Here is a 21,527-nt window from a genome sequence, read left to right on the forward strand (position 1 = left end):
CTTCATAGACAGACGTTTTTGTGTGGTAAAATTTTTTGCATGCTTGATATTTTGCCATGTACTTTTTATTTCTTTAATTTCATGAAAGGTAAAATCGTATCGTAACGCAGTAGGTATATGTCCTCTCAAGTTTATCTAAAGATATAAAACATCGCTCCTCAGGAATTCTTATTAGTAAACATCTGTGCATGACGAACGAGGCATGGTGTGTTTTGATTATTGTTTTTGTTTTATTTTGTTTTGTTTTTATTTTTGTTTTTGTGTCTATTGTGCCTTCCTGCTTGGACGACCGTAGGCATTATGTTATGGTGTCGTGTAAGTCCGTAACACCTTCCCCAAGCCCCTCAGGGTTTTCAAAATACACCAGAAACGTCTCTCGTGGCTCGTCTTGACTCGTATAAACTGGTTCAGCTCCGACTCTGGCCATGGTTGAAGGAACGTGATCAGTTTTCTTTGCATTTACTTTTGCTTTTGTCGGGTTTGGTTCGATGCTTGTTTAGGTTGTTATCTCTACATTTCCACTTATCGATTTAAAGGTAGAAGCACTGTCGCCAAACGTACTCACATTTGCGTTATTCTCTGAACATATCTAATACATACTTAAAAGAAAAATGTAAATGTCAAGGGAAAGGAAGGAAAATGAAATCAGCATTTTTTTCCCTGCATTCTTATCTTGTTCTGCAATCAAAATGAAAAATAGTTATTAGGACATAGGTTTCAACGCAAATTAGAAAAAAAACCCTTCCAAACAGAACTCTATGTCAATGTTGCCGAACAAAAAAGGACGGGGGCTCCAAAGCGAGATTGCATCAGCTTTTGATCGAGAATTGGCTCGTCGCTTATAGGGCCCTTGGAGTGTGCAGACCTCTGGCGAGTGGTATTAGAAGTAACAAATATGTCAGACGGTCTCTTCTTTACTTCGATTGGTTACATTGACAATACTAAAACAACGATATAAAATGTGCCCAGCACGTTGACGCATGTGCAATCTCTAGTATGAAGAGGCTGTATACTGTCTTCTGCTTAGGTTACTGATATACTGTATATTTTTATTGTAAAACTCAAGAAAAGTGCGTGACTTTATGAGAATATTCCTTTGTCCGCAGAGCCAAGTGGTCCACCAGAACAAGTCACATTAGGTGATGTGACCTCTACAAGTATTAAAGTAACATGGAGTCCCGTCAAGGTTGAGGATCGAAATGGAATTATCAAGGGATACAAAGTAATTTATCGAGCATTACCAAACGGAAATAACGACACAGAAGTCGTCAATATTACCATTGAGAGTCAGGATACCGAAAAAACACTGTTGTTAGAGAGACTGAATGAGTTTACAAACTACAGCATTAGAGTGTTAGCATTTACTGCAATCGGAGATGGTCCGTCAAGTGTTGCCGAGGTTAAGCAAACACTGGAAGACGGTAAGTTTTTGTTTGGCGTCTATGCTACTGACGTTACATTGAAATACACTGCCGCTGCCTGTATACACATTATATTGACGGCTTTCTTCATTTTATTTAAAAACTTCGATTTATATGTGCGACAATTTGCCTTTATTACATTATTTCATAGACAGACGTTTTTGTGTGGTAAAATTTTTTACATGCTTGATATTTTGCCATGTACTTTTTATTTCTTTAATTTCATGAAAGGTAAAATCGTATCGTAACGCAGTAGGTATATGTCCTCTCAAGTTTATTTAAAGATATAAAACATCGCTCCTTAGGAATTCTTATTAGTAAACATCTGTGCACGACGAACGAGGCATGGTGTGTTTTGATTATTGTTTTTGTTTTATTTTGTTTTGTTTTGATTATTGTTTTTGTTTTATTTTGTTTTGTTTTTATTTTTGTTTTTGTGTCTATTGTGCTTTCCTGCTTGGACGACCGTAGGCATTATGTTATGGTGTCGTGTAAGTCCGTAACACCTTCCCCAAGCCCCTCAGGGTTTTCAAAATACACCACAAATTTCTCTCGTGGCTCGTCTTGACTCGTGTAAACCGGTGCAGCTCCGACTCTGGCCATGGTTGAAGGAACGTGATCAGTTTTCTTTGCATTTACTTTTGCTTTTGTCGGGTTTTATTCGATGCTTGTTTAGGTGTGCAGACCTCTGGCGAGTGGTATTAGAAGTAACAAATATGTCAGACGGTCTTCTTTACTTCGATTGGTTACATTGACAATACTAAAACAATGATATAAAATGTGCCCAGCACGTTGACGCATGTGCAATCTTTAGTATGAAGAGGCTGTATACTGTCTTCTGCTTAGGTTACTGATATACTGTATATTTTTCTTGCAAAACTCAAGAAAAGTGCGTGACTTTATGAGAATATTCCTTTGTCCGCAGAGCCAAGTGGTCCACCAGAACAAGTCACATTAGGTGATGTGACCTCTACAAGTATTAAAGTAACATGGAGTCCCGTCAAGGTTGAGGATCGAAATGGAATCATCAAGGGATACAAAGTAATTTATCGAGCATTACCAAACGGAAATAACGACACAGAAGTCGTCAATATTACCATTGAGAGTCAGGATACCGAAAAAACACTGTTGTTAGAGAGACTGAATGAGTTTACAAACTACAGCATTAGAGTGTTAGCATTTACTGCAATCGGAGATGGTCCGTTAAGTGTTGCCGAGGTTAAGCAAACACTGGAAGACGGTAAGTTTTTGTTTGGCGTCTATGCTACTGACGTAACATTGAAATACACTGCCGCTGCCTGTATACACATTATATTGACGGCTTTCTTCATTTTTGTTAAAAACTTCGATTTATATGTGCGACAATTTGCCTTTATTACATTATTTCATAGACAGACGTTTTTGTGTGGTAAAATTTTTTGCATGCTTGATATTTTGCCATGTACTTTTTATTTCTTTAATTTCATGAAAGGTAAAATCGTATCGTAACGCAGTAGGTATATGTCCTCTCAAGTTTATCTAAAGATCTAAAACATCACTCCTCAGGAATTCTTATTAGTAAACATCTGTGCACGACGAACGAGGCATGGTGTGTTTTGATTATTGTTTTTGTTTTATTTTGTTTTGTTTTTATTTTTGTTTTTGTGTCTATTGTGCCTTCCTTCTTGGACCACCGTATGCATTATGTTATGGTGTCATGTAAGTCTGTTACACCTTCCCCAAGCCCTTCAGGGTTTGCAAAATACACCGCAAACGACTCTCGTGGCTCGTCTTGACTAGTGAAAACTGGTTCAGCTCCAACTCTGGCCATGGTTGAAGGATGGTGATCAGTTTTCTTTGCATTTACTTTTGCTTTTATCGGGTTTGGTTCCATGCTTGTTTAGGTTGTTATCTCTACATCTCTACTTCTTATCGATTTAAAAGCTACGTCGCCAAACGGACTCACATTTGCGTTATACTTCGAACATATCTGATACATACTTAAAGAAAAATGTAAATTACAAGGGAAAAGAAAGAAATGAAATCAACCTTTTTTTCCTGTATTCTTATCTTATGGTACAATCATAATGAAAAATAATTATTAGGACACAGGTTTCAACGCAAATTTAAAAAACCTCCTCCAAACAGAACTCTATGTCTATGTTGCCGCACAAAAAGGATGGGGGCTCCAAAGTGAGAATGCATCAGCATTTGATCGAAAATTGGCTCGTCGCTTATAGGTTTCTTCGAGTGTGCAGACCTCTGGCGAGTGGTATTTGAAGTAACAAATATTTCAGACGTTCTCTTCTTTACTTCGATTGATTACAATGATAATACTCAACAATGATATAAGATGTACCCAGCACGTTGACGCATGTGCAATCTTTAATATGAAGAGGCTGCCGACGGTGTTCTGCTGAGGTTACTGATATACTGTATATTTTTCTTGTAAAACTCAAGAAAAGTGCGTGACTTTATGACAATATTCCTTTGTCCGCAGAGCCAAGTGGTCCACCAGAACAAGTCACATTAGGTGATGTGAAATCTACAAGTATTAAGGTAACATGGAGTCCCGTCAAGGTTGAGGATCGAAATGGAATCATCAAGGGATACAAAGTAATTTATCGAGCATTACCAAACGGAAATAACGACACAGAAGTCGTCAATATTACCATTGAGAGTCAGGATACCGAAAAAACACTGTTGTTAGAGAGACTGAATGAGTTTACAAACTACAGCATTAGAGTGTTAGCATTTACTGCAATCGGAGATGGTCCGTTAAGTGTTGCCGAGGTTAAGCAAACACTGGAAGACGGTAAGTTTTTGTTTGGCGTCTATGCTAGTGACGTTACATTGAAATACACTACCGCTGCCTGTAGACACATTCTATTGACGACTTTTTTCATTTTATTTAAAAACTTCGATTTATATTTGCGACGAGTTGCCTTTATTACTTTATTTCATAGACAGACGTTTTTGTGTGGTAAAATGTTTTACATGCTTGATATTTTGCCATGTCCTTTTTATTTTCTTTAATTTCATGAAAGGTAAAATCGTTTCGTAACGCAGTAGGTATATGTCCTCTCAAGTTTACTTAAAAATATAAAACATCGCTCCTCAAGAATTCTTATTAGTAAACATCTGTGCACGACGAACAAGGCATGGTGTGTTTTGATTATTGTTCTTGTTTTACTTTATTTTGTTTTAATTTTTGTTTTTGTGCCTATTGTGTCTTCCTTCTTGGACCACCGTATGCATTATGTTGTGGTGTCATGCAAGTCCGTTACACCTTCCCCAAGCCCTTAAGGGTTTGCAAAATACACCACAAACGACTCTCGTGGCTCGTCTTGACTTGTGTAAACTGGTTTAGCTCCGACTCTGGCCATCGTTGAGGGAACGTGATCAGTTTTCTTTCCATTTACTTTTGCTTTTGTCGGGTTTGGTTCGATGCTTGTTTAGGTTATCTCTACATTTCTACTTCTTATCGATTTAAAGGTAAAAGCTACGTCGCCAAACGTACTCACATTTGCGTTATACTTCGAACATATCTGATACATACTTAAAGAAAAATGTAAATTACAAGGGAAAAGAAAGAAATGAAATCAACATTTTTCCCTGTATTCTTATCTTATGGTACAATCATAATGAAAAATAATTATAAGGACATAGGTTTCAACGCAAATTAAAAAAAACCCTTCCAAACAGAACTCTATGTCTATGTTGCCGCACAAAAAAGGATGGGGACTCCAAAGCGAGATTGCATCAGCATTTGATCGAATATTGGCTCGTCGCTCATAGGGCCCTTGGAGTGTGCAGACCTCTGGCGAGTGTTATTTGGAGTAACAAATATTTCAGACGGTCTCCTCTTTACTTCGAGTGGTTACAATGACAATACTAAGACAATAATATAAAATGTGCCCAGCACGGTGACGTATGTGCAATCTTTAATATGAAGAGGTTGCCGACGGTGTTTTGCTAAGGTTACTGATATACTGTATATTTTTCTTGTAAAACTCAAGAAAAGTGCGTGACTTATGACAATATTCCTTTGTCCGCAGAGCCAAGTGGTCCACCAGAACAAGTCACATTAGGTGATGTGAAATCTACAAGTATTAAGGTAACATGGAGTCCCGTCAAGGTTGAGGATCGAAATGGAATCATCAAGGGATACAAAGTAATTTATCGAGCATTACCAAACGGAAATAACGACACAAAAGTCGTCAATATTACCATTGAGAGTCAGGATACCGAAAAAACACTGTTGTTAGAGAGACTGAATGAGTTTACAAACTACAGCATTAGAGTGTTAGCATTTACTGCAATCGGAGATGGTCCGTTAAGTGTTGCCGAGGTTAAGAAAACACTGGAAGACGGTAAGTTTTTGTTTGGCATCTATGCTAGTGACGTTACATTGAAATACACTGCTGCGGCCTGTATACACATTATATTGACGGCTTTCTTCATTTTATTTAAAAACTTCGATTTATATGTGCGACAATTTGCTTTTATTACATTATTTCATAGAAAACGTTTTTGTGTGGTAAAATGTTTTACATGCTTGATATTTTGCTATGTACTTTTTATTTTCTTTAATTTCATGAAAGGTAAAATTGTATCGTAACGCAGAAGGTTTATGTCCTCTCATTAGTTTATTTAAAGATGTAAAACATCGCTCCTTAAGAATTTTTTCTGGTAGACTTTTGAATACGGTGAACAAGGCATGGTGTTTTGATTAGTGTTTTGTTTTGTTTTGTGTTGTTTTTATTTTTGTTTTTGTGCCCATTGTGCTTGTAAATCCGCAACACCTTCCCCAAGTCCCTCAGGGTTTTCAAAATACACTACAAATTTCTCTTGTGGTTCGTCTTGACTCGTGTAAATTGGTTCAGCTCCGACTCTGGCCATGGTTGAAGGAACGTGATCAGTTTTCTTTACATTTACTTTTGCTTTTGTCGGGTTTGGTTCGATGCTTGTTTTGGTTGTTAACTGTATATTTCCACTTCCTATCGTTTTAAAGTTAAAAGCTACGTTGTCAAAGGTACTCACATTTGCGTTATTCTCTGAACATATTTAATACGTACTTAAAAGAGAAATGTAAATTACAAGGGAAAAGAAGGAAAATAAAATCAACATTATTTCCTGTATTCTTATCTTATGGTACAATCAAAATGAAAAATAATTATTAGGACACAGGTTTCAACGCAAATTTTAAAAAACCCTTCCTTCCTTCCTTGTGAAAAAGCCTGGAGGCTCAAGAGCGAGATTGCATCAGCATTTGATCGAAAATTGGCTCGTCGCATATCGGGCCCTTGTAGTGTGCAGACCTCTAGGGAGTTGTATTTGAAGTAACAAATATTTCAGACGGTCTCTTCTTTTCTTCGATTGGTTACAATGACAATATTAAAACAATGATATAAGATGTACCCAGCACGTTGACGCATGTGCAATCTCTGATATGAAGAGGCTGCCGACTGTTTTCTGCTTAGGTTGCTGATACACTGTGTATCTTTCTTAAGAAAGTCAAAAAAAGTGCGTGATTTTCTGACAAGATTCCTTTGTCTGCAGAGCCAAGTGGTCCACCAGAAAAAGTCACATTAGTTGATGTGACATCTACAAGTATGAAAGTAACGTGGACTCCCGTCAAGGTTGAGGATCGAAATGGAATCATCAAGGGATACAAAGTAATTTATCGAGCATTACCAAACGGAAATAACGTCACAAAAGTCGTTAATATTACCATTGAGAGTCAGGATACCGGAATAACACTGCCGTTAGAGAGACTGAATGAGTTTACAAACTACCGCATTAGAGTGTTAGCTTTTACTGCAATCGGAGATGGTCCATTAAGTGTTGCCGAGGTCAAGCAAACACTACAAGACAGTAAGTTATGACTAACTTTATTTTTCTGAATTCAATAGCGTTAGCTAATAATGAGTTCTAGGGATACTTTCCTGGCTTTTTCTATTTGAGCTAAACCAACTGTATTTTTATAACTTTCATTTACACATCCCCATCTCCCTCATGTTGATGTTGCCAAGTGTTACAAAATGGTGACACATTTTAGGTTCCATGGTGTTGAGTAGAGGGGGTTGTCGACCGGTCATTGTAGCCCTTTCATCTAAATATCCCATCAATAGCTGTATGAGAAACAAAACATCACATGCCCGCTTGTAAATACAAATTTATTTAATGTCAATCCTGAAGGTAAAATGCGTATCCTCACGTGATCATGAGATATCTTCTCTATGTACTCAGCATCATTCTAGTGATATCACATTTTGAAAATAGAAATCAGCATTTTTTTTTATCTTGTTTTCAGAGCCCAGTGGTGCTCCTCAGAATGTTGATGTAAACAGTACGACATCAACAAGCATTCTTGTCATGTGGGATAATGTTTCTCTGGAGCTACAGAATGGTATCATTATTAGTTACAACGTGAGCTATCAGGCAATACCAGAAGCTGGATCTGCTGGGCCTATTAATTCGACAATAGTTAAGGCTCCGACAAGGCAGGTAAACCTGACCGGCCTAACAAAGGATATGCATTATAACATCAGTGTTTTGGCGTCCACAATCAAAGGAGACGGGATTTACAGCCACCCACAAACGTTTAGAACAAACGAAGACAGTAAGTTCGTATTTAACAATTATGCGACCTTTGAAAGTAAACTCACGCGATATAGATTTCTGCTAATGATTAGAATGTTTGCCATCACCAACGCGATCGGGTCCACTTACTTAATAAAACGGGTCAGCGATAAAGTGAATTAATAACAAAAAACATCACGAATAACAGAGCTGTTTGGCGACGATTTCGCATCTAGCCAAACTCTTATTGTCCAGTTTCCACAAAATATTTCTGAAGTCACTTATACGGACCGTTGTTTGGCGATCAAATGTACTGGACAGGCTTTCCTGTGACATCTTTCAAGCAGGTCTGTGGAATGATCTTTCTGTCGCGTGGGACCAAAAGCAAAAAACTGGCTTCTTTGTTAAGAAATTTCGATAAAATCTGTTTTTCGTGACCTGTATTTCTAGAGGTGAACATGCTTTTAGTTCTATCGCTATAAATCTATCAGAAGCATTTACTATTACATTTTCCGTCTTTGCTTAGGGCCCGGTGCACCTCCTCAGAATATAACTGGTTATAACACCAGTTCGACCAGCATTAGAGTTGCATGGAATGAGGTGCCGGAGGACAAACAGCACGGTGATATCAAATACTATACTATCATGTACAAGAACACGACAAATCTCACCCACGAGTTCGAACTAATTACAACGATAACCGGAAAGTTTTACGAATTAGAGAGTCTTACTAAGTACACATTTTACGACATCAAGGTTTCAGCTGCTACACGTGTAGGGAGTGGACCAGCAAGTAAACCCATCAAAGTCCGAACAAACGAAGACAGTAAGTGGAAATTCCTTTATTTCCTCAATCTAAACACAGAAAAAGAATTTTAAGAACAGTGCGTCCGCCCCCACCTTTTTTTTTTTTTTTTATACATCCATTCATTCATTCACTCACTCACTCACTCCCTCCCTCCCTCCCTCCCTCCCTCCCTCCCTCCCTCCCTCCCTCCCTCCCTCCCACCCTCCCTCACTCACTCACTCACTCACTCACTCACTCACTCACTCACTCGCTCACTCCCTCGCTCCCTCGCTCGCTCAGTCACTTTATCATGTCCTGCTGATCTTCTTTTAATCTCATGGTGAAAATATGTATTATATATGCAACAGCTCAAAGAAGGGTAGGTCCACATGTGTACTTAATTTGAATTAATCATTCTTTATATTTCTTCTTCTTTGATTAGAGCCGACTGGAGTTCCTCAGAATTTACAAGGTGATGTTACCAGTTCGACCAGCATTAGAGTTGAATGGGATGAGGTTCCGAAAGACGAACAGCACGGTGTAATTATTCGGTATACTGTCATGTACAAAGGGTCAGTAGGGAGTAGTTACGAATCAAGGGAAGTCACGTCCAAATCTGTTGAGTTAACAGGACTTACCAAGTACACGTACTACGACATCAAGGTTATAGCAGCTACAAGTAAAGGGGATGGACCAGAAAGTCCACTTATCCAAAGGCAAACAGACCAAGACAGTAAGTAACATAGGAGCCCAAAAGCCCAAAAAAAGACTAGTAACTACGATGTGTCAATTGGTCTGTCTGATTTGTGTGATCGATCTTTTGTTCATAGGTTATCAATTTTCTTTCCTTTTTTTGTTTTTGTTATTTGTTTTTTGTTTTATGTTTTTTTTGTTTTTTTTTTTTGTTTTTTTTGTCTTTTTTTTTCAAGGACTGCTGACCTAGACGGTGTATCCATAGTCAACCAATTTGTAGTTGGTTCCCTAATCTTAAGCTCTCTGCTATTATTTAGCCCTATCGTTTTGGTGGAAACTCAGAATTACATACTTAAGTGTGGGACACTGGACAAAAAAGGATAATCTGCCCTCACAGTTATTCCGCAATTCCTTCGAATTCTGTGGAATCACATGAAGTCCCTTTTTCTTCAAAAGTAAACTTCATTGACAATCTCAGCTACGTTTGATGGAAACAAAGCGATGTTTTCCTTTTCTTTTTCGTGGGGATTTGATCTTTTTGCCACTATTTTGATTTACTGTATGAAAATAACCCACAACTCTGGATATGTTTCAAAACTAGGAATAATAACCGGTGATTTAAAACTGTTATTTGTTGCAGAACCTGAGAAACCTCCCCAATCAGTCACCGTAACGACAATAGATAGCAGTAGAATCGAAGTGACGTGGAAGCCGGTTCCTAAAGATTTCCAGCATGGTATTATAACGGAGTACGTCATACTTTACAATTATTCCGGTGAAGGAAAAATATCAGAACACAAAGTATTAGGAAATGTTAGCGAAGTGGTTGTTGGAGGACTCAAGCAATCTACTGAATACACAATCCGAGTTCTGGCTGCAACCGTGAAGGGAAGGGGTCCAGCAAGTAGTCCTAAATCTGCTACAACCGAGGGTAAGGAAGCAATTTAAATGGTTTCAAGTGGTAATTTAGATAAGCGTAAATCTGTCAGGTCACAACGATATAAAGCAATGAACTGAATTACACATTAAGAAGGAATCGTCTCGTTAGTTGGTCAGTTGGTCTTTTAGCCATTCAAGACGGCTGTGAGGCAGCTATTTTCTTCAGAAATGAATAAAGAACGGCACTAGACAAGTGGATTACTTGTCTGATTTGTGCGTGGGATCATTTTTAAAAGTTGTGTACACCATTATTTGGGTTGATCACTTTTCTTCTTTTTTTTTTTACGTTCGTGCTATTTTTATCAGATAAATCTGCGGTTGCGTACGTTATTCTCTCGTTCACTCAGTGAACTCTCTGCTTTGATTAATAACTCCGAAACTTCCTGGGTCGAGGAGTTTTGCAATTCGAAAGAACTGCAGACGTTTACCAAACAGAGAGAGAAACATGACAGAAAACTCCGTCACTTGCTCGGTAAGAGGTCTCCTGTTAATTCAGGCTCATCTCTGAAAGATAAATGGGTCATGAACCTTTCCTCCAAGGAATTATCCGCGCTGGAACGGAGTGGTTTAGAGAAGGGTCTAAGGTTTGCTATTGCTCCTCGCAAAATACCGACCGCCGAAATTGTCGCCGCTGTTGAGGAGAGTATCTCTCAACTCGACGACGATCGTAGGCATTTGGTAAGAGCAGAAGTAAGTAGCATACTCAGGCGTGCTAAACCTCCTCCCAAAAACATTCAAAAGGATGTTTTCAATGCGCTTATAACTCTCAAAAAGGATCCGGACAGGCTCGTAATATCTGCTGACAAGGGTAATTGTGTTGTGGTTATGGACAAACAGCAATATCACGACAAAGCTTTGTCTCTGCTCAATGACAAGAGTACGTATGCTGTCTTAAAATCTGATCCTACCAGTAAAACTCAAAGAAAGTTAAACAAAATGTTGCTTGATTTGAAAAAAGCTGGCAGAATTAGTGACTCTACGTACACAGTAGTGACGGCTTATGTCCACGTTTTTATGGCTTACCTAAAATTCATAAACCGGGAATTCCTTTGAGACCCATTGTCTCTTTTGTTAATTCTCCGACTTATGCAATTTCTGGTTATCTTGCGAGAATTTTGTCGCCTGTTGTTGGGAATACTGATTACACTGTCAAAAATTCCTGCGAATTTACGGATTTCATAAGAGATGAAACTCTTGACGCTTGTGAAGAATTAGTATCTTTCGACATTGTTTCGCTCTTCACTAAAATCCCGGTTGATCGTGCCGTTAAGGTTGCGGAGGAAAGACTCAGAGAAGATGCTTCCCCAGGACAAAGAACTTCTTTGCCTGTGGAGGATATTATTCATCTGCTGTCTTTTTGCCTCAAAACCACGCAATTTACATATAACGGCACATACTATCAGCAAGTTTTTGGCACAGCTATGGGTTCGCCTGTTTCTGCTGTCATTGCTAACATGGTAATGGAAGACGTGGAACAAAGGGCCTTAGCCACTTCACCGGTTAAACCCTTTTTCTGGAAACGATATGTCGATGATGTTATTTCTGCGGTATCCGGAAATGAAGCGGAGCGCCTCTTGTCGCATTTGAATTCAGTAGAGCCGTCGATCCAATTCACCCTTGAACGTGAAAAGGATAGACATTTGCCCTTTCTTGACTTAAATATGTCCAGAGGGGTTCAGGGTAATTTAGAGACAAGTGTCTACCGTAAACCCACCCACACCGACAAATACCTCGCTTTCGATTCTCACCATCCTATTTGCCATAAGAAGTCTGCAGCCAAAACTTTACCTAGGAGGGCTGATTGTCTACCATCATCACTCGATTCGAAGGCTGAGGAGAGGAAATATGTTTCCAATGTCCTAAAGGCAAATGGCTATACAAAAACTTTTCTCCGTAACTGCCAAAAACCAGTTACAAATAGTAACGCTCTTGATGAAAGGGAACCAGCGACTGGTTTTGCTGTTATTCCTTACATACAGGGTGTTACTGAACCCATCAAGAGAATTTTGAATAGCCACAACGTTAAAGTTGCTCAAAAACCTTTTCAGACTTTGGGGCATATTTCCGCCAAACCTAAGGATCCTGTCACGAAAGAACAACGAACCGACGCCATTTATTCTATTCCTTGCAATGACTGTGACAACGAGTACATCGGACAGACCAAACGCCAGTTTGGTACACGGTTAAAAGAGCACCAAAAAGCGGTTTTTCTTTGCAAAAAGGAAAATTCAGCTTTATCGGAGCATACTTGCCTAACCAACCATACAATTGGGTGGGATAATTCTAAAATTATCACCACTAATCGGCGTTACCACCAGCGCCTTTGTTTGGAGGTTTGGCACATTAACTCCCGCCCACGCTCCTTTAAATCGTGACGATGGCGGTCTGCTTTCTGACGCCTATTTACACCTCGTCAGAAAAAAAAGGCCGCTAATTAGTGATCATATAAAAGGACCTCTTGTTGCAGCGTTTAGATCACCCCTGATGAAGGCACTAGACAGGAGTGTCGAAACGTTGGGTCTATGAATTGTAACTTCTTCGGTTACATTCATTAAATCTGCAAACCAGTGTAGCTTCAAACTATGTCTGTTTATCAGATAATTTTGGAAGCAATAAAGGGATGGTTGAGGGTAGAAATGAATTTTCGCAATGACTATGCTTTAAAGTGGCAAAATCATTTAAGTGATATGAAATTACTTGCACGAGAGCCACTCGCTTAATCTTAAATAGTGCAGAGATATGACTTGAATCAAAAAGGTTTCCGATTTAGGTATGAACATTAATTATGCGTGTACAATGGCCGATCAATGAAAGTGTAAATGTTAACTTGTACTTGATGTTTGGGGAAAAAAAAAAAGGAAGAAAGGAAAAAGGTCATCTTCTTTTACCTTATTTTGTTTTTTTTTTTGTTTGCATCGTGATATTTACTTTTTGCCTGCCTCGGGGTCACCATGAAATTTCACTCAATAACAAGGCAAATGTATTGCTAGAAAAATTTGCTTTTTGTTAAATATTTCTCAGAAGAGATGCAAAGCCTCCAGCATCTGCTATAACGTAATACGTTTTCTTTTCACCTTGTAATCACTTGTCTACTATTTCACCATGTTAGATCCACCAAAGCCGCCAGAACCGGGCGAAGGCGACGTTGGAAAAACGGAAGTGAACATACCGTTTGTACCGAAACAGGAATTGAGTGACGGTGCCCCAGTCACGTCAGTTTTCTCCTTTTTTTTCTTTTTTTTTTCTGTTTAGTCTTCGTAGCCTAATCTCTGGAAGGGAAGTGACGAAGGACGGTCGTAACCCATACCCTCAGGGTGGCTTCTGCCCTGGTGCTAATTTCCCTGGAGTTTTTTAGAACTTACTTTTTCCAGGAAAGTGAGGTGTCGGTTGATTCTTTCTTTGCCAAAGCCAATTCACTTAGGTTGTCTCCTTAAGAAACTCCTTACCTGGCTTTAAGAAGTTCCTCCTAAATAAAAATTGTGTTTTCTGAATTTTTCATTTTTAGTAAGTATCAAGTGATAGTCATGGAACTTACAGATGGACAAGATCAAGGGAAATCGTCAGATCCAAAATATGCTAAAGTCACCAGAAAATATGAAGATCGAGTGGCAGGGGAACCATACGTTACGGCTGAATTTGCAAACAATAACGAGAAGAGGACATCATTTCCTGTTGGAGACGGGAAGTACTACTCTACGGAAGGTGTTACTGACGCCAAAAGGAAGCGCAGAAAAGGTGAGTCAATCGACTTGACTTCTCATAATCAATCTGATATGACATTTGAATTGATCTTATACATGCGAAAAAAAATGAAAAAAATTCAACCTCTCTGAATCACTTGAATTGCGTTACGGCTCCAATGCCTTGGGTATATGAAACTTACAGCGGAAAAGGTCTTCTTTGTAATTTAATTGATATGTTTATGTTGGATTTTTAAAATTGTAATAATAATAATAATAATAATAATAATAATTATTATTATTATTATTATTATTATTATTATTATTATTATTATTATTATTTTAACTAGCGTTCATACGGCACTGTGGTTAGCCTCAGCAAAGAGTTGCTTTAGGATAGGTATTCAGAGAAAGTTTCAGACTAAATCATTGACTGATGTTTTTAGTGGTACAAAAAAAAAAAAATTAGTCAGTGTCATAAAGAAGTTATCTCGACACTCACTTAGGGAATGAAAGCCCAGGCATATCGTCAAACTTTTGGCTTTACAGTCCATGGTTCAGAGGCCAGACTTAGCACAAAAAACGTTGAGATTGCTTTAGTAAAAATTGCGATGATATATTTTTATTTATCTTTTTATTTTTTTACTCATTTATTTATTCACCCATTATGGGAAAAAAATGTCGATAGGGTTATAGAGAAAATTTATGTCGATTTGTGGTGAGATCCATTCATTGAAAGCACGGCCTTAGTATATACTATGATACCGAGGTAGGACGCAGCTATAACTTTTGAATTCCGGAAGAAAGTGAAGAAGACCAAGTAATGCTCTTCGATAGTGCGCATGCGACAAATGTTATCGCGAACTCTTGAACACCGAGAAGTGACAAAGATGTAAATTATCCTTACAACATTACACATTGGTGAGAAAAGAGGTGATAACGATAAAAAAAATTGTCGCCTTGAAGATAAAACGGATCAGGTCTTTGAAATCTGAGCGATAAAGAAAGAAAAGAGGACGCGGCTTTACCTAATTTATGCAATTGGATTCTTATGGAATACGAAGTAAGCGTCATTAAAAATGAATGAATAATATTATGACATGAAACTTGAGCTCCTAAAGAGTGATTTAACTTCTCGAAAGTTACCTTCAAATGTTCAAAAAAATTGAAAGAAATTATTTGTGGAGTTAGTTGCCACTCTGAATTTGGCACAGCAACCTTGCCGCTTCCCTCTGCTTTCTCCCTCCTCCCGTTCTTTTTTTTTCTTCTTTTTTTCCCATTTTTCCAAATAATTAGAGTTAGACAAGAGGTATTTTGACTCTTTTAACCAAGTTTGCTTGTTTTTCTTTTAGTCGTGGAAAAGTTTCTCAATGGCGAGCTCGACGATGGAGCTAAGTACGTTGCATTTCAGCGGTCGTTCGACAAAGAGGGTGATTATGAGAGTGAAGGATTCGTTGACTTTGAAACCAACAAGGACCACACAGTTACAATCGTGGTAGTGGTTGTTATAATTGTTATCATAACTGTATGTATAGCAGTGGGAATTTTCGTCTATCGTCGACGACAAAGCAGCCCTCGCAACGGCGAGGAAGAGATGGCCCTGAGACCTCAAAAACGTGGAAGAACTCTATCACAAAAAATCCTTGGTCGTGGATTAGGAGCCTTCGGTAAGAATTTCTAGAAAAATTTTCTTCCAAAAACTAAGTTGCCGCCCTTTTCGTTGCAGTGAAGTAAAAAAAAACAAAACAAATTTACCAAAACGGCTCATTGGGGGAAGGAAAATTATGGGGAGCCAAAGAGATTTCAGTGCAAAAATGTGGGCGACCATATAGCAAGTGGTTTCCTTCATCCGATTGGTTGAGAGAGTGGCAAGGGTTTGATCTCAGAGAGTAGTAAAAGAAAACCACTACAATACTGGATACCCAATTGATGATAGCTCAATTGAGAAAATGACAGTTGTTTCTTCAATCCACAGACAACCCCGCCCACAATCCTGGGGAAGCAGTGCCAGTGGAGGAATTTGAAGAACACGTGCGACGTTTGCACGCCAATGGCGATCTCTTGTTTTCTCAAGAGTATGGTGCTCTAAAGCCTCAAGCCGAATTCACTTGGAATGCGACTCTGGCTCAGGAAAACAGGCACAAGAACCGTTACAATAACGTAGTTGCATACGACCACAGCCGAGTCAAATTATCGCACATACAAGGTGTACCAGGCTCTGATTACATCAACGCAAACTTTCTTGAAGGCTATCAGAAAAAGAGGGCGTACATCGCTTCACAGGGACCCCTCCCAGAGACCGAAGATGACTTCTGGAGAATGATCTGGGAACAAGATTCCAAGATCATCGTTATGGTATGTGTTAATTATTTTATTACTCTGTTTACTAACCTTCCATATAATTTCTTAATCTGGCGGTGATGAATGGAAGATCAACTAATTTTAAAAATACGGCATAGCGTACAGTCACCAAAAGAAACCTTTGCAACCTATAAGAGTTTTTTTTAATTTCTTTCTGAGAGAGCTCTACGTCCACTTGACGGTGGCCAGAAGAAAATGATCTTGAGCCACGTTATTGTTTTACAGCCTAATCATGGTCACGTATGACTGTCACGCATTTTACACATCTTTAGATTTAGCCTATCTCTTTTGTCACGTATCAGGCGTAATTGCCATGGCAAACAAATGAAACCGAAGCTTGCGAAATTTGCTAATTGAAATTGCTTGGTTATACGCATTTTATCTTTAACGAACGATCAATTTTACGTTATCCGCTTTCTGCTGGTGTCATTTCCCGATTATAGATCTTCCTATTCTTGTCTTCTCTTATTTTTCTCTTGTCCACCCATTAACATTGCCTGTCCATCCCCTCCCAGGTGACGAATTTGGAAGAGCGAGGTCGTATAAAATGCCACCAATACTGGCCGTCGGAGGGTGGAAAGGCTTATGGCGACATTCAAGTAACGCTAATGCAGATAGTGGAGCTCAGCGATTTCACAATCCGTACTTTCACTCTAAAGAAAGCCAATAGCAGAAGTGAAAGAACTCTACATCAGTACCATTACACAGTATGGCCAGATCATGGTGTCCCTTCTTGTCCTACTTCACTTCTCACGTTTGTTAAGAAAGCGTCTGGTGCTAATCCAGCAGACGCAGGGCCCATGGTAAGTTTTCTTGAAGTCTGAGTGGTGTGTAGCTCAGAGTCAGAGAGGATAAGGGCAGGAAAGGGCCAGTAGCTGTTCTGAAAAATCATGAATTATCTCAGCCAATACCACTCTTTTGGACCCCATGTTATGGCTACCTTGATTTCAATTATGGCGCGTTGTGCACTCAATCACATGAGTGTACCTAGCGTTTTTCGGGAGGGAAGCATTGAAGAAACAAACTATCAAGCGTGGCAGGCGTGACTTTTATGGGTGGAATAGTGGCATTCCCAAATCCCCTCTGATAAATTTTTATTCCTAGGTGCTTAGAAATTGAAATTCGCTCAACTTCTTCAAAAAATTAAGAAAGGCATGCAACATCGTTTAATATTTAACCACTCTTTTTCAAGTTGTGATAACTCCTAATCGGTGTTCGTTCAATAGGAGCGACTAGTTTTCAAATAGTTTGCAAGACATACCAGCTTAAGAAGGGGAGATTAAGACATAATGTTGGAACGAGAATGGTTACCCATGGAAAATAATTACCATGGAATTCAAATGAAAAACTGAACTAAAGAGTTAGTGTTAACTGCTCCCAGTTAACAGTCGTTCCTTATTTCAGGTTGTTCACTGCAGTGCTGGGGTTGGCAGAACTGGTACTTTCATCGTGGTGGATGCCATGTTACAAAGTATTGCTGCAGAGAAAACAGTAGATGTCTTTGGATACGTTATGACATTACGACGTGACAGAAATATCATGGTCCAGGTGGAGGAGCAATATGTTTTTATTCACGAAGTTCTGTTGGAGGCCATTCATTCTGGATACACTGAGATACGAGCGAATGATCTTAGATCCCACATGAAGCTCCTAATGCAAGTCAGTCCTTCAACTGGTACGTCTTTCCTTCATCTTTTCTTTAAATTTGTTTGGCTTTTGCATTGTCAAAAAGGCTGAGAGTTCGTTACTGAGCAGTATTTTTGCTACCGTCATGCTTGGAAACTAAAAGATTCTTAAGTGTGGAGTTTCCAGTAAGACGACGTATGCTGCATCGTAACTTTAACAATAAGAACTATAACTGGCCTCGGCTTGTCTGATAGCTCCATGGTCAACGACTCATTTACTGGCACTAAACTCTCAGATGAAAAAAGGAAGCAATGATGAAAATTTCAACTAAACGTCGGTCCGGGGGAATGCAGAGGACCCAGCTTGCAATGTTCCCACAGTAACTGTTTCCAAGAGAATGCCGTTTCCTTTTGAAAAAGTTTACCTAATCAAGCGCCGTAAGAAGTAGTTGGGCCTGAAGACGTTTGTATTTGTAACCTGTACTAACAGATCTTTGACAGTTAGTTGAGTCTTAGGTGCCATTTTTTCTTTCTTTCTGGTTTCCTTCGCTTCATTAGAAAACACTTAGGAATAATGAAATGACCCTACTCCCAGGCTGACCTCAGAGTATTCCCTACATTTTCAGGCCAAACTGAAATGGATGAAGAGTTCATCCGTTTGGGTCGCGGTAATACTCCGCAAACCAAGTTCCAGGCTGCCAACATGGGCTACAACAAGACAAAGAATCGTTATGCAAACGTGTTAGCCTTTGATGATACTCGGGTCAAACTAAGTATGATCACTGGCATAGAAGGTTCCGACTACATCAATGCTAACTTCATTGATGGCTACATGACTCGAAGAGCATTCATTGCAACACAGGCTCCCATACCAGACACTATTCCGGACTTTTGGCGTATGATCTGGGAACAAGAGTCCTCCACCATAGTAATGCTCTCGAAAGAGACTGAAAGTGGCAAGGTAATCGCGGAACATATTAACAAATAAACTCTTAGGCATATAAGAATTATATTACATATTCATAGGAAGGTTAATACAAAAGAAAAACTGAATATATCAAAGACAGTTTGTCTTTTGGCTGTTAAGTCAATTTTTCTAAACTCATTCGCAATTTCGTGTGGGACAGGTAGAAGTCAGAATTGATAATCAGACCAACTTTTCTTCGTTATTTTCTTTATGCATCTGTACTAATCCAAAATTCTTTCCAATTTGTACTAAGCAACATTCCAAGACAGAAATGCACTTCGTAAATCTTGTCGTTTTCGCCTCAGAAAATACAGCATCATGGCTTTCAATTGCTTTTTTCCATAAGTGGCTCCTGGTAGTTTAACCCTTTAATGCCCAAGATCTCTCTAGTAATTCTCCTTACTGTCTGCCATACAATTCTTATGATGCTAATTCTGAGAATTTGGTACGGGATCAACTAGAAAATCCTCTAACTTATATATTTTTCGTAACTCTCATCACCTGTCTGATTGATATTGTATTGGTATTGTGAGGAGAAATTTTTTCTTGGTAACTCATGGGAGCTGTACCCGAAAAAAGAGCGGTAAAGCAAAACCAAGACAGCAGTAAGAATTGATATAGGGGGCGGTAAACTGCTGCTGACAGCTTTTATTTAAACCCTCGAAGGATACAGTTTCCTTTCCGTTTTCACTAAAACAAGGGCGTCACCACTTCGGAGGTCGAAGGCATGATTCATCTATGACCAGTTTTTTTCTTCGAATTTGTGTTCGTTTTCGTATCTTTTTTTTGGAGTAGAGTGCGAGAAACAACAGTCAGAGGTTTAAGGTTAGATTATTTCAACATTTTTATGTGAAATCCTTTATCCTATTACAGGTCAAGGTACATCGTTACTGGCCTGCAAAACAGCCAGCGAATATCGGCACTCTGGTGGTGGAAATGACCAATGAGATGGTTTACGAGGATTACACAATGCGTGAAATAAAACTCACCAATACCAAGGTATCGTTACTGCTGCCAAACGGCATTAACTACATTTTAAGGGTTTTCGCAATGGAACAATTTGAACGATAATATCGAAGTAAACATCACTTTAGGAAAACTTGTATGCTGCCTTAGAGGAGCAAAGCTTGTTGATGAAGATCAATTCCTTAGTTAATGTGAGACTTTCTGCGATGAGTCTTGAAGAAGCAGCAAATAGCAAGGACAGAAAGCAGCGCAAATTCGTTTTGTGGGACATAAAGAGTTTTTGTGGAAACATTTGTCTCTCTGCGATCGCATTGTTTTTCCAGAGACAAGTTGCGCGAAATAGAAGTTGTCTAAATCGTGGTGGGCGTTTGTTGCTGGAATTAAGGCAAAGCGACTTCTTTTGCGGGAAGTAATACATTCAGGGTGGTTTGCAGAAATAACCTGTCTTGGCACCCTAAACCAAAGTGTATTTCGAACTTTCTGAGTAAGATAGAAAATTTCCAAAGACTAATGAAATTTACCTCAGGTTTAATTTGATTCAATTTTCAAGTAAAGAAATCCGATGTATGGTTTGGAATTGGTAGGAGATTGTTACAAATATAAAGTAGGCGTTATTTACCTGTTTAAATTCTATCTTGAATACTTCAGGAGAGTGCATCGCGAGTTGTCCGTCAGTATCATTACACTGGTTGGCCTGATGTTGGATCTCCAGAATCTGGTACCGGATTAATCGATCTCATTGGCCAGGTACAAAGGTGGCAGCAGAATTCAGGAAACACAACTATCACTGTACACTGCAGGTACTTAAAGACGTTAATACTTCCACAAATTGAACACAATTTGAAGGATAAGTATTTGATCTCCGCCATTTAAAGTATCCGTGGAAAATTCCGCCTTTCCACGTTCTGAACTTGCAGATGGTTACGTAATCGTTTCAGAAGTTTATAGACTGGCCATATTTAAAACTAACATCTCAATGATTTGACTGCACACACAACCACAACAAGTAGTTCGCAATCAGCTATGGTTCTGTATTGCAAAACATGTTTATTTGGTCAAGAATGCCTTACTGCAAAAATCTTAGAATTCAAGCAGATACAAAGAGGTAAAAGAAGTGAGGGTTTATGAGGTTGCAAGGACGTAGTGAGGTTTCCCAAGCAAGATTGACTATTGTGGCCTTGTTTTTTTGTCGCTTTTTTTTTCTTTTCTTTTTTGTCGCCAAAAGTCGGGTTCCTTTTCGGAATCTAAAAACGCAATCAATGACAAAAGCTCCTGTACGTCATTAAAAAATCTCTGACTTAAGTTTGGTTATATCGCTTTCTTTCATCAGCGCTGGAGTGGGTCGCACCGGAGTGTTCTGCGCCCTCAGTATTTTGATCGAGCGGTTAAAGAGTGAAGGTGTGGTGGACGTCTTCCAGACTGTGAAGCAGCTGAGAGCTCAGAGGCCCGCTATGGTTCAGACAAAGGTGAGTACGTCTATCGTTGTAAAGAAGATTACTTTTTATTAAGCACTCTCACTCCGGT

At 39.0% G+C, this 21,527-nt stretch overlaps 1 protein-coding gene across 1 annotated transcript in view; it reads left to right on the forward strand.

The window, feature by feature from the left end:
• Window positions 1-21,527, forward strand: part of LOC113671260 (uncharacterized) — a 69,597-nt gene that overhangs the window by 45,869 nt on the left and 2,201 nt on the right. Inside the window, exons 35-53 of the mRNA XM_089186405.1 lie at window positions 1,107-1,421; window positions 2,347-2,661; window positions 3,901-4,215; window positions 5,459-5,773; window positions 6,963-7,277; window positions 7,717-8,025; window positions 8,512-8,811; window positions 9,215-9,505; window positions 10,106-10,396; window positions 13,514-13,616; window positions 13,910-14,139; window positions 15,437-15,751; window positions 16,060-16,439; window positions 16,961-17,248; window positions 17,850-18,120; window positions 18,697-19,031; window positions 19,911-20,036; window positions 20,652-20,803; window positions 21,334-21,469. Of these exons, the coding sequence (XP_089042531.1) occupies window positions 1,107-1,421; window positions 2,347-2,661; window positions 3,901-4,215; window positions 5,459-5,773; window positions 6,963-7,277; window positions 7,717-8,025; window positions 8,512-8,811; window positions 9,215-9,505; window positions 10,106-10,396; window positions 13,514-13,616; window positions 13,910-14,139; window positions 15,437-15,751; window positions 16,060-16,439; window positions 16,961-17,248; window positions 17,850-18,120; window positions 18,697-19,031; window positions 19,911-20,036; window positions 20,652-20,803; window positions 21,334-21,469 (5,102 nt within the window). The remainder of the gene's footprint in view (window positions 1-1,106; window positions 1,422-2,346; window positions 2,662-3,900; window positions 4,216-5,458; window positions 5,774-6,962; window positions 7,278-7,716; window positions 8,026-8,511; window positions 8,812-9,214; window positions 9,506-10,105; window positions 10,397-13,513; window positions 13,617-13,909; window positions 14,140-15,436; window positions 15,752-16,059; window positions 16,440-16,960; window positions 17,249-17,849; window positions 18,121-18,696; window positions 19,032-19,910; window positions 20,037-20,651; window positions 20,804-21,333; window positions 21,470-21,527) is intronic.

Source organism: Pocillopora damicornis, chromosome 11, assembly GCF_964200805.1.
Source record: "Pocillopora damicornis chromosome 11, jaPocDami1.2, whole genome shotgun sequence".
Lineage (NCBI taxonomy): Eukaryota > Metazoa > Cnidaria > Anthozoa > Scleractinia > Pocilloporidae > Pocillopora > Pocillopora damicornis.